We start from the raw sequence: 13,157 nt of genomic DNA on the forward strand, positions 1-13,157 counted from the left end.
CGTGCTTCAATTCTGAAAGTGTTTCGAGTTTGTGAGCTAAAACTGAGACTGTTTGGCAGCACTGCTTATGATTTCTTCTCCTGAAATAACATTTTTATTCTACGAACACAATATGGGGCACCAGACAGAACGACAGTAGGGACATCCAAATCATGGAATTGTGAAATACCCCAGAGGAAACAAACCCAAGATATGTCTGGGGGGTTTAGAGTCTACCTTGTAATTGCTGTGGGACCTGCAAGGCAAACACAACTGCAACACCATATAGTATCGAGTTAAATGGAGAGAACAAATGAATGCTTTAAGCTTTATTCAGATAAATGGATTACTAAATGGATTGACGCTATCGGTTTCTCATCTCGTTTCTACTCACAGGGACAACTGGGAGTTTTTTTCCTGCCACAGCCACCATAACAACACCCACAATGCTTGTTCGCTCTCATTCTTTAGTTCCTCAAAAGGTGCTTTTCACAAAGATCAAACAGGGCTTGACCAAATCCTTTATTATAGCGTGAAAGCTACTTCTTTATTCTTTCTTTTTTCCTTCCATCACCTTGAGGCTTTTTAACTAGAAGATGATACAATCGCTGCGCTCATTCACACTCACTCACTTTGATTTCGATTCATATGACCACAAACTGCTGCTGGGCACCAATTACTAAGATTGCAGACATTCTGCTGAGCCTACAAATTCATTGATATTGATACCCTCTTATTATCAACAGAACAATAAAAACATCCGGATGAAACACCTATAACCTACTTCAGATCTTTTAAGCGACAATTGTGTGTGTGTGTGTGTGTGTGTGTGTGTGTGTGTGTGTTAGCTTCTGTATTGCGCACAGATAAGGCAAGGTAAACTGGTGTGTAGATGACGCTGTTGGACTGGAGAGAAAGCACTCAAGTAAAAAAGGACAGTTCTGCACTTCATCTTCTCTCTGATAATCGCTGGGAAGCCAGGAGGTGTACCAGAGGCTCTGAAAGCTGGCAGGGGGTCCGACACAACGCCCACCTCACCAGTCTGCCCTCCTTAGTCTTGATCATGGCAAAGGTTTGCTTTATTTGACCTTAAATTTCAAAGCTGAACTGTATCCCAATCAATGCTTTTGTATGAGCTATTGGTCAAATGACTAGTTAATCCCCAAATATTAAACCTCCAACATCATAGTCTGGTGATAAAAAGTCAGGTAATAATTCCTGGTGATACGCAATTTGATGTGGTTTAGCAAATAATTGTGGTTTGTCCATAACTTGACAGTCTCAACATTCTCATCACCCTCGTTTGAAGCTGCCGCAGTGAAAAAGCTTGTTTCAACCAACGTTATGCTACCTGCCCCGTACCAAACTGATGAACATATTGGAGTATGCAGCAGCCGGATATTTCCCTTAGGAGTTGGTAAAGACCAAAGCAGAGTTCAAAGAAAGTAAATATTGGACTAACATTTGACACAAAAAATGTGTCTTCAAATTAAGTGTTAATGTTTATATGTGTCTGCTAGAAATTGTTGCAACAGCTTCCACCAAGTGGCCACAAAAAAATACTCAAACAATGCACAATGTTCTATTTATATGTTAAGAAATAGATAAGATTGTTGGTGGACTTATTCAAATCTATTTGATCTACAGTAGATACAGAGTACAGAGCTACGTCAAAAGTGTCTCCCTGCTTTCAAATTCCCTCATACTACTCAATGAATCATACATACAGTATATATGCACACATTTCTAGCACATTCATATACCAAGCCTCTCTAAATGCTCCATTATTAATTTGCCTCGCTGCATCGTGCACTCGCCCCTCCACAACCAAAACGTGGATGTTAGTGTGTTCTCAGCCCATCTAGTGGACAGGAGCCTCTCCTTAACAACCTGTCATAGAACTCAGGTCAATTGATGGACTGCGAGAACCACTTCTGCCTCATGGCGGACAAGTGTGAGGGTGTAAAAACTGACACTTTCTCTAGAGTGACATCAGCCAGCTTGACAGACTACAGATTGACAGCTGCGTGCGCACAAAAGATGCACACTTACAACTGGCTACGATTATGTAACAACACTGGCGTCTAGAAATACTACTACATTTTAACACTGAGGGATGCTATTTCTATGCCTTCAGATTGTTTAGTCTGTGTCAGTGCACACATGTTAGAGTCCGTCCTGCCCTCTGACGCAGTGTGCAACGTGTCGCAGAGACCAAACTGCAAAAAAAAAAGATGAGATGGCTGGTAAATAATGATAATCTGACCAGACAGTTGTTCTTTAAAGATTAGAATTTGTAGATCAGGACTGATATTACTACTGCAACATGAAGGTGTAAAAAAAAAGAAAAAAGGTGAAATTATTGAAACCTGTTAAACTTCACACATTTGTTCCTTGCTTTTGTGACTTGTGTGATACCAACAAAAATGTTTTAGTGTTTGCAGGTTGGGAAGCCGGAGGGGGATCATTTATTGTCAATGCCCTAGCAATTTCTGCTGGTTGGTTGAGCAGGGGGGGGGGGCGGGACGGGGGGACGCCCTCAGGGCAGGTGAAAAGAGACAGCTGGTGACTGGATGTATAAAAGGGGAACATGTCAGACGAGTAAATGGAGAGTTAAGACAGTTCAAATTGGGAGGCAATATACAGTGTTGAGGTTAAATGTAATGTATGTCCTACATAATATATTGTTTAGCTATTGTTTAATGTTTGATTGTCTTATATAACAAATGAACACATTAAAAAATCCAAACAGTGTCATTCTGCCAGGAATTTAATCTTCCTAATAAAGTATCTGGGACAAGGCCAGGATGAAACTCAACAACCAACCAACTAAACCCGTTCAGAAACCTTCTGCCTACTACACAAACACACACAAACACACGCGCACACTATCGCATGGCTTTGATATGCTGACAGAGCTGCGAGCAGCCAATGAACAATGACATCCGTCGCATACTTGCCTCCTTTACTTTCCTGTGCTCAACACAACAACAGATGGAGAACTCAATGCAACACAGTGAACACTCGGCCTATTCCGATGGCATAATGGCACCACATGCTGATGATTCACTGGGTTTGTGCAGACAATTAAAAAATGAATTCCAATGAATTTCAGCAGTCATTTCCATCGAGCAGTTTTGTATGAGCACACTGCCTCCGACTTTCATTAATACGAGAAAGAAAAGCTCCACTCACAAAAGGCAAATGCCAGAACAATCCATCTTGATTTCTAGAAATAATGGTACATTTTCTGACTAGGAAGTGGGTCGGTCAGTTTTACCTTTTGTAAAGAGACTTGAACAAACAGCTGGACAGATGTGCATGCATACACACATGTATGCACTCACACACGAGCACATGTGGAGCATTATTCATGCAGTGGGATGCCCCAAAACGAATCCATGTGTGTAAATGTCATCAGTAAATGTCAATAGCTTTTTGAGGCCTGTCCTGAGGACATGGAGCCCAGCACAGGGGCCGTGGGACACGGCATACCTACATTTCCTACTACTTTATCTATTCTTAATCGACTTTTAAAGACCTCATCTGCTCATGTGATGAATTAAACAACACATGAGTGGGGGTCTTTCGACAAGCTGGAAGCAGAAACAAGGACAGATATGTTCACAAGACGAATGTCACCCACTGAAACAACGGGAAGAGAAAAGAAGAAGCCTTCTGTCATACTTTTTCATACAATAGCATACCCTGTGTGGAAGAAGAAGGTTAGGACACAATTAATGATCATAGAGAATGCTGGAAAAAATGTGATCATCCTGTAAAAACCCTGCACACTGCCGACACCTATACACCTGTGTTTCTCACTGATGCTTGTTAATAAGATCAGAGAAATCCTGAATAACTAATTGCAGATTTGACTAATTTGAGATAATAAACAGCTAACGGAGGCTGGGGTTGACTCCATCGATTACAGGTATATCCACATTGTGCTCCCATATTCTCATATGGTCTGTACCTCGATGTAGGAAGCGAGCCTGGGGTAGACCCTGTAAGGTCCCACCACGTGAGACAGAGGGGTGGTGCAGGTGAAGCTGGTGGTCACAGCGTGGCTCACTTCAGGCAGAGAAAACACCTTGAAGCCAAACTTCTCGTACATCTTCTGAAGTTCTTCATCTGGTTTCTCTTCACCCTCACACAGGACACTGCCCACCACGTAGCGACATTTCTCTGCTGGCCTCTGGGAGGGACAGAGAAGGGATAGATATGAAACATCACCAGTAGAAACTCATACTTATTTATTGTACAATCATCGAACGGAAGGCAAGGTAACGGTTCCCGTTGGACATATTTGAGTCAGACATATATTGATCCATAACATAAATCACAATTTGGAAATGTGTTGTTTCTTATGCGCAAGGAAATGTAATTAGTTGAGTCGGTCACATTAAAAACAAAACACTGAAAATAAGCAAATCAAAGACTTCAGCACTATGTCAAACTTTTGAACAAACATTATTATCATAAAGGTTCTCCATTTAGTAGATAGTGGGGGTAAAAAAGAGTCCGCTAGTTTGGCTCTGACCTGCAGCCCTTTATTACATGTGGTCTCCTCTCTCTCCCCCTTTCCTGACCATCACTATCCATTAAAGGCAAAAAGACAAGAAAATATAAAAATAAAATATGAATATATTATATTGATATTGATATTAGGACCTGAGGCTAGCTCCAGCTGGAATTTGGGCTATTCTATCATTATGCCATAGATTGACTTTTCCTTTCCCTGGTCGTCGTGACTGTATTGAGGTGATCATCTTTGTATTATCTCTCTTAAATGAGTTTGCCAAAAAAAAAACTGAACACTGCAAGAGATCAAATCAGCATGCAGAGCCCACTGGTTTGGTCTGACCCACCTGTCACACCTAATTATAGAAACAGCAGGGTGGCCCATTAGAGAGGGGGATGTTACCTGCATGTCACTCGTGCTATTAATGCTGAACGTGTGTGAAAGTAAAAATAGTAGATGTTTGATTTTAACTTGGAGTGACATTGCACCTTCACATAGTTTGTGTGTCACTGGACGCTCAGATGCCAGCTCTGCTAAACATCCCACTCCAGGTAGCAACAGCCAGGTCACATATGATATGTGGCAGCTCAAATTGTATCTGTGCTGCAAAACATGTTAGTGTGCCACAAGTAGTCACTTATGTTTACACTGTGCCCCAATCAAAAAGTATTATTAATAGAAGTAAAGATTGTACAGTTTTTATATGTAATATTTTTTATTTGACTTAGGTCAATTGTTTTTGACATGAGAAGGTTTTTATTGAATATCAATCAATAAGTTGGCCCAACCACAAATAAGTGTTCTCCTGTCTATTCAAATTAGGGAAATTAGTGAAATATTGATAACTTCCCACCACCCAGAGAGAACTTTGTCAAGAGGAGGGCAGACATTCAGCTATAAGTTAATTATAGTTAGTAATTAGCTTGCAATGCAAACCCCAGTGCCAGCTGTGTAACGGCTGCACCGGTAAATGTGCTGCTCCGGGTGGGAGTCCCCGGCACCGGGCTTCATGCTGGCTGACCGTGAGTCGCAACAGCTCAGCTAACTGAAGCTCCATCTCCTGGAGCTGCTGCACGCCTCCATCCACTAAGTTCTCTCCTGGGAGGACGACTCGCTTTCTAAAACCTATACAGGACTGTCTCAGAAAATTAGAATATTGTGATGAAGTTCTTTATTTTCTGCAATGCAATTAAAAAAACAATAATGTCATGCATTCTGGATTCATTACAAATCAACTGAAATATTGCAAGCCTTTTATTCTTTTAATATTGCTGATTATGGCTTACAGCTTAAGAAAACTCAAATATCCTATCTCTAAATATTAGAATATCATGAAAAAGTATACTAGTAGGGTATTAAACAAATCACTTGAATTGTCTAATTAACTCGAAACACCTGCAAGGGTTTCCTGAGCCTTGACAAACACTCAGCTGTTATAAATCTTTTTTTTTACTTGGTCTGAGGAAATATTAAAATTTTATGAGATAGGATTTTAGAGTTTTCTTAAGCTGTAAGCCATAATCAGCAATATTAAAAGAATAAAAGGCTTGCAATATTTCAGTTGATTTGTAATGAATCCAGAATGCATGACATTTTTGTTTTTTTAATTGCATTACAGAAAATAAAGAACTTTATCACAATATTCTAATTTTCTGAGACAGTCCTGTATGCTCTGTACTATGGAGGACTTAAGTATAAATAAATAAATGCATGAATAAATACAAGAATAAATGCTTAAATAAATGTATAAATAAATAAATAAATACAGGAATAAATAAATAAATGCTGAAATAAATGTATAAATAAATACAAGAATAAATGTATAAATACAGAAATTAATACAGAAATTAATCAATATAAGTTATAACTCAACAGGACATCATTAAATAAATGTATTTCTACATTTCTGTATTTCTTCATTTATGTATATCTCTATTTATGTGTCCACACGTATTTCTTCATTTATTTATGTGTGACATTTACGTGTCCGTATATTCAAATGAGCTGGGGCTGTCCGAACCTCATTGTTGAACAGGATTGGTCAAGTCAGGGAGCAAGACAGCAGCAATCGATCCCTAGCACTTGGACCTGTAGACGAACAGCGTTTATTATGCATTATTGTCTGTACATTCTAAATACTACTGTTGTTGAGTCACGGAATGTAATTTAAGGATGTTTTCAGCCGAGAAGTTAGTAGTTTAAGCATCAAATGTGGTCGGTTTATCGAGATTCAGCCTAATAAGGATATCCGACGGAGATTTGAGGTTCTGCTCGCGGGACCTCTGAGCTCCGGGCCCTCAGCGCACTGTGTGGCCGCCGAGAGAAGCCTGATCTCGGCAGGACTTTTTGAAATGCTCCGCTGGCTCTGACGTCTCCGTAGCGGCTAAACATGAGATATAATTAGGTTTTGGAGAATCTAAAGAGCACAACGAGTTTATTATTTACTAAAAGATAACGTTACGTCAATTTGACAGGGTTAAGATTCATAACTTCATATTGTAGCGACCCTGGGTCAGGAAAGCCACGAGACGTTGTATATTTATTACCGTTTATTCGTAGCCTACGCCAAACAACAGTGAACACCGCAACACATTCTACTCCACTGTAAAGTATTTTACAGTGAATAATTGGAGTAAATTCATGAGCAAGAACAGTTGATGTGGTGACGTCACAAGACCAGAAAGACCGTCCTGCGTCCTCGAGAGTCTGGACTCCCAAGACCAGACTCCAAAAGAACACGAGTCTGTACTCAGTGCACTTGGAATTGATAAACGGCTGAAGTCAAAAAGCTGTCTAGGCTAACTTCTGCTCAGGGTGAGCTGAGCGAGCCAACTTCAGCGTCATGTGCCAGGCAGAAATAGTTGAGCATAACACACCAGGTGCATTACACTCCTGTGACCAATCATGCTTTAGACAGAGGTTCGGACCGCCCCAGCTCATTTGAATATACGGATACGTAAATGTCACACATAAATAAATGAAGAAATACGTGTGGACACATAAATAGATAAATAAATAAATGAAGAAATACAGAAATGTAGAAATATATTTATTTAATGATGTCCTGTTGATTTATAACTTATATTTATTCATTCCTGTATTTATTTATACATTTATTTAAGCATTTATTCATTTATTTCTACATTTATACATTTATTTATACATTTAAATAAGCATTTATTTATTTATACATTTATTTAAACATTTATTTACTTATTTATTCATGCATTTATTTATACATAAGTCATTTTGAGTCCTCCATACTGTACAGTCCACAGGTAGTGGCACAGGCCACACACAGCTAACTTAAGCTGTACGCCGACACCACACACAAAACTAGAATGGGCACTCGGTAGAGCGCATACCTTCGCATATCACAAGATTGGGCATTGAATTATGAACATTTTGGCATTAGTTGCATGCCAATTGGACAAAAATGTATCGTGCTATGGTAAAAAAAGAGTTTGACCTTCCATGACCTTGACCTTGACCTTTGACCCGATTGATCCCAAAATCTAATCAAATGGTCCCCGGATAATAACCAATCATCCCACCAAATTTCAGGCGATTCAAGAACATTTTGACCTGTTCATGACCTTTGACCTTGACCTTTGACCCGATCGATCCCAAAATCTAGTCAACTGGTCCCGGATAATAAACAATCATCCCACCAAATTTCATGCGATTCGGTTCAATACTTTTTGAGTTCTGCGAAAGATTTTGACCTGTTCATGACCTTTGACCTTTGACCCGATCGATCCCAAAATCTAATCAACTGGTCCCCGGATAATAAACAATGATCCCACCAAATTTCATGCAATTCGGTTCAATACTTTTTGAGTTCTGCGAAAGATTTTGACCTGTTCATGACCTTTGACCTTTGACCCGATCGATCCCAAAATCTAATCAACTGGTCCCCGGATAATAAACAATCATCCCACCAAATTTCATGCGATTCGGTTCAATACTTTTTGAGATTTGCGAATAACACGCATACAAATAAATAAATAAATAAATGGCGATCAAAACATAACCTTCCGGCATTTTCAATGCGAAGGTAATAATATAGCAATGTTGTTTTACTGGCTGTCAGAGTTTGAGAAGTTTACTTGTATACTGCATATTCTTGTCCTGCTGCTAGTTGGTGGTTAGCTTATTTCTTTTTTTGTATAATTACCTTCGCATTGAAAATGCCGGAAGGTTATGTTTTGATCGCCGTGTATTTATTTATTTATTTATTTGTATGCGTGTTATTCGCAAAACTCAAAAAGTATTGAACCGAATCGCATGAAATTTGGTGGGATGATTGTTTATTATCCGGGGACCAGTTGATTAGATTTTGGGATCGATCGGGTCAAAGGTCATGAACAGGTCAAAATCTTTCGCAGAACTCAAAAAGTATTGAACCGAATCGCATGAAATTTGGTGGATGATTGTTTATTATCCGGGGACCAGTTGATTAGATTTTGGGATCGATCGGGTCAAAGGTCATGAACAGGTCAAAATGTTCTTGAATCGCATGAAATTTGGTGGGATGATTGGTTATTATCCGGGGACCATTTGATTAGATTTTGGGATCAATCGGGTCAAAGGTCAAGGTCATGGAAAGGTCAAACTCTTTTTTTACCATAGCACGATACATTTTTGTCCAATTGGCATGCAACTAATGCCAAAATGTTCATAATTCAATGCCCAATCTTGTGATATGCGAAGGTATGCGCTCTACCGAGTGCCCATTCTAGTTGTTTAATGTTTAATGTGCCTACATGTCCGCATGAAGATGTGAAAGAGACAGAATCAAAATCACTGAGGAAATTGTCAGTCGGACAACGATCTGACACAGACGCTCCTCCTCACATATGTTTGCAGACAGTTTGCTGTCCGTCTGTCTGTAGAGCTTCAGATGGAGACTGGGAGCTGTTGTTAAAGGACTGTACCAGTAGACTTTACATTTCTGCCCATTTCCTTTACTTATTGGCACAGTATTTGAGCTATTTCCTGTTTACTAGCTTCCAGGCAGGCATGGATGGGCAAAGTATATTAGAATAATTCATTTAGACATGAGAACTGGCAATACTAATGATGATGTAAGAAAGCATGCACCGATTATCTGCAGAATCTTATAACAGAATATATAATAGGCCTCATAAAAAAACCAAATGGTTTCCATTCATTTCTGTATAGAAAAGCAATTTTGAGAGACCTATCCAAGTAATGTTATGTGCACCTGCAGGTTGTTTTTTGTATTGCTCTTAAAATTAGGAACCGGTGGCAGCATTCAAGGCTGGATTAAAAAAGAAGTAACTCCACTATATGTGATCTAAACTAAATGTGCTAAAACATACTAAAACCCTGCTATGATGCCTTTCGACTTGCTGCTGGTTTCTGCCCTGTGACAGTGGCCGTCTGTGGAGGGCTGGCACTGAGGGGACACAGATGGGAGTCAGCAACACTCATCTTCATGTCCCTGGCGTCCTCGCACAATTATCACATCTAACCGCCACAACCTCTTTCCTTTCCGTCTCATTTCTCACATTCTGGGTTATTTTTGACTGTGTTGTGTTGCTACTATACTCTTCACTCTTTCCACGGTCCCACTTTGTTTTTACAGCAGCTTTTGTGCCGTAATTCAGCGATGTTGGCTGCCAGTGAGACTCCGTGGCTGAGATAAATCTATTTGAGGAGCCCAACCTAACCCTCAGTGCCTCTTAATGTCTGCATCATGTGGGTAATAATAATGACTGACATTGCCTGTTGAGTATGAGCAGATAATCTTTACTGTCACCTGACAGAGCGCCTTGCAACCATGTTCAACAATGAGTGCACACATCACTTTTCAGCTTTAGACAGGGAATTATTTATTGAAGACACCATGAGATACACTAGATATATTTACAATGAAGCAATGAGTCATTGTAAATACAGGCAGTCACAAAGGCTGTGTTAGCATTGTGTGGATAAGTCATGACAGCCATGTAACAATGACTATATATCTATTTTTAGGCCGTATGTCCACATTTTGACTTGACTATCAGGAAGTGGCTTGAATGAATGCCATATAATAATCAACATAAGGAGCTACTAGTCTGTTTCTCATTTTATAGTAGTATTAGCCCAGGAACTGCTGGGACATAATTTGCAATATTGCGGTCAGAATATGACTTTGTCCAGTACTGTTGGGCTAATTACCTGCAAGAATAATCATCTTCAGGTGTACTTCTATGTATATATGGTATGCTAAGTATTTAATGAAAGATACTGGTGAACTTTGTCAATGTTACCAAACACTATTACGAAACACTGTTATTGTGAGCATGTTAACATGCAGACATTAGCAGTGACCTCAAAATATTGCTGCACCGTTAACATGAAATCAAGCAGAAGGTAAACGGCAAACAACGAGAGCAGCACCAGTGTTGTGTCGAATCCAGTTTCCGAGTCGATGTGTTTTTTCACGACCTAAACCGGGACCAACCCTTATCACTGACACTACCCACAGAAGGGGGCGCTATCATTACCTTCGCATTGAAAATGCCGGAAGGTTATGTTTTGATCGCCGTGTATTTATTTATTTATTTGTATGCGTGTTATTCGCAAAACTCAAAAAGTATTGAACCGAATCGCATGAAATTTGGTGGGATGATTGTTTATTATCCGGGGACCAGTTGATTAGATTTTGGGATCTATTGGGTCAAAGGTCAAGGTCATGAACAGGTCAAATCTTCTTGAATCACATGGAATTTGGTGGGATGATTGGTTATTATCCGGGGACCATTTGATTAGATTTTGGGATCAATCGGGTCAAAGGTCAAGGTCATGGAAAGGTCAAAATATTTTTTTTACCATAGCACGATACATTTTTGTCCAATTGGCATGCAACTAATGCCAAAATGTTCATAATTCAATGCCCAATCTTGTGATATGCGAAGGTATGCACTCTACCGAGTGCCCGTTCTAGTTTGTATGATGTGTTGGACATTATTGGAAACAGGAACCGACTTTGACAAAACACCCGGCAACAATAACAGGAGAACTATTTTAACTTTCTGTAACTTTCTCTGGGTGATGCTACGTAGCTCACACACATCAGAGAAAGTATTAGAATATTAAGAAAACGCAGCATGTTATAGCTGCATGCATTACTAGGATAACTAGAATGGGCACTCGGTAGAGTGCATACCTTCGCATATCACAAGATTGGGCATTGAATTATGAACATTTTGGCATTAGTTGCATGCCAATTGGACAAAAATGTATCGTGCTATGGTAAAAAAAGAGTTTGACCTTTCCATGACCTTGACCTTTGACCCGATTGATCCCAAAATCTAATCAAATGGTCCCCGGATAATAACCAATCATCCCACCAAATTTCAGGCGATTCAAGAACATTTTGACCTGTTCATGACCTTTGACCTTGACCTTTGACCCGATCGATCCCAAAATCTAGTCAACTGGTCCCGGATAATAAACAATCATCCCACCAAATTCATGCGATTCGGTTCAATACTTTTTGAGTTCTGCGAAAGATTTTGACCTGTTCATGACCTTTGACCTTTGACCCGATCGATCCCAAAATCTAATCAACTGGTCCCCGGATAATAAACAATCATCCCACCAAATTTCATGCGATTCGGTTCAATACTTTTTGAGATTTGCGAATAACACGCATACAAATAAATAAATAAATAAATAAATACACGGCGATCAAAACATAACCTTCCGGCATTTTCAATTCGAAGGTAATTACATAAAATACAGTCGTATGCAAAAGTTTAGGCACCCCTCTGAGGCTGCATGATAATTTACTCTGTCTTCACCAAAAAAAGATCAGTTGTGTAATATTCATTTTCTAGTTAACACTGAGTGCTGGGGTGTTTTCCAGACAAAGATATTTAGTGGAGCAGTATTTAGTTGTGTGAAATTAAATCAAATGTGAAAAATAGGCTGTTCAAAAGTTTGTGCACCCTTATCATTTTGTTGATTTGAATACCTGTACCTACTAAATGCTGATTAACTGCAACACATAATTAGTCTGATTAACTCGTTAAGCCTTCAATTCCAGAGAAAGGTGCATCCAATCATTAGAAAAGGTATTGAAGGTAGCCAATTGCAAGTTGTGCTTCTCTTTGATTCTCCTCTGAACAGTGGCAACATGGGGGCATCAAAACAGCTATCGAATGATCTAAAAACAAAGATTGTCCAGCAGTATGGTTTAGGGGAAGGCTACAAAAAGTTATCCCGGAGGTTTCAGCTATCAGTTTCCACTGTGAGGAATGTTATTAAGAAATGGAAGGCAACAGGCACAGTTCTTGTTAAGGCCAGAAGTGGCAGGCCAAGAAAAATATCGGAGAGGCAAAGGCGAAGAATGGTCAGAATGGTCAAGGACAACCCTCAGACCACCTCCAAAGACCTGCAAGGGCATCTTGCTGCAGATGGTGTCACTGTGCATTGCTCGACCATTCAGCGCACATTGCTCAGAGAACAGCTGTATGGGAGAGTGATGCGGAAGAAGCCTTTTCTGCACACACGCCACAAACCGGCTCGCTTGAGGTATGCAAAACTACATTTGAACAAGCCAGGCTCATTTTGGAACAAAGTGCTGTGGACTGATGAGACAAAGCTAGAGCTCTTTGGTCACAACAAGAGGCGTTAC

At 39.8% G+C, this 13,157-nt stretch overlaps 1 protein-coding gene across 1 annotated transcript in view; it reads right to left on the reverse strand.

Annotated features, from left to right (window-relative positions):
• The window catches only part of tex264a (testis expressed 264, ER-phagy receptor a), a 76,541-nt gene that overhangs the window by 51,512 nt on the left and 11,872 nt on the right, over window positions 1-13,157 (reverse strand). The window contains exon 2 of the mRNA XM_056436965.1: window positions 3,956-4,177. Coding sequence (XP_056292940.1) covers window positions 3,956-4,177 — 222 coding nt within the window. The remainder of the gene's footprint in view (window positions 1-3,955; window positions 4,178-13,157) is intronic.

This window comes from Pseudoliparis swirei, chromosome 18, assembly GCF_029220125.1.
Source record: "Pseudoliparis swirei isolate HS2019 ecotype Mariana Trench chromosome 18, NWPU_hadal_v1, whole genome shotgun sequence".
Classification (NCBI taxonomy): domain Eukaryota; kingdom Metazoa; phylum Chordata; class Actinopteri; order Perciformes; family Liparidae; genus Pseudoliparis; species Pseudoliparis swirei.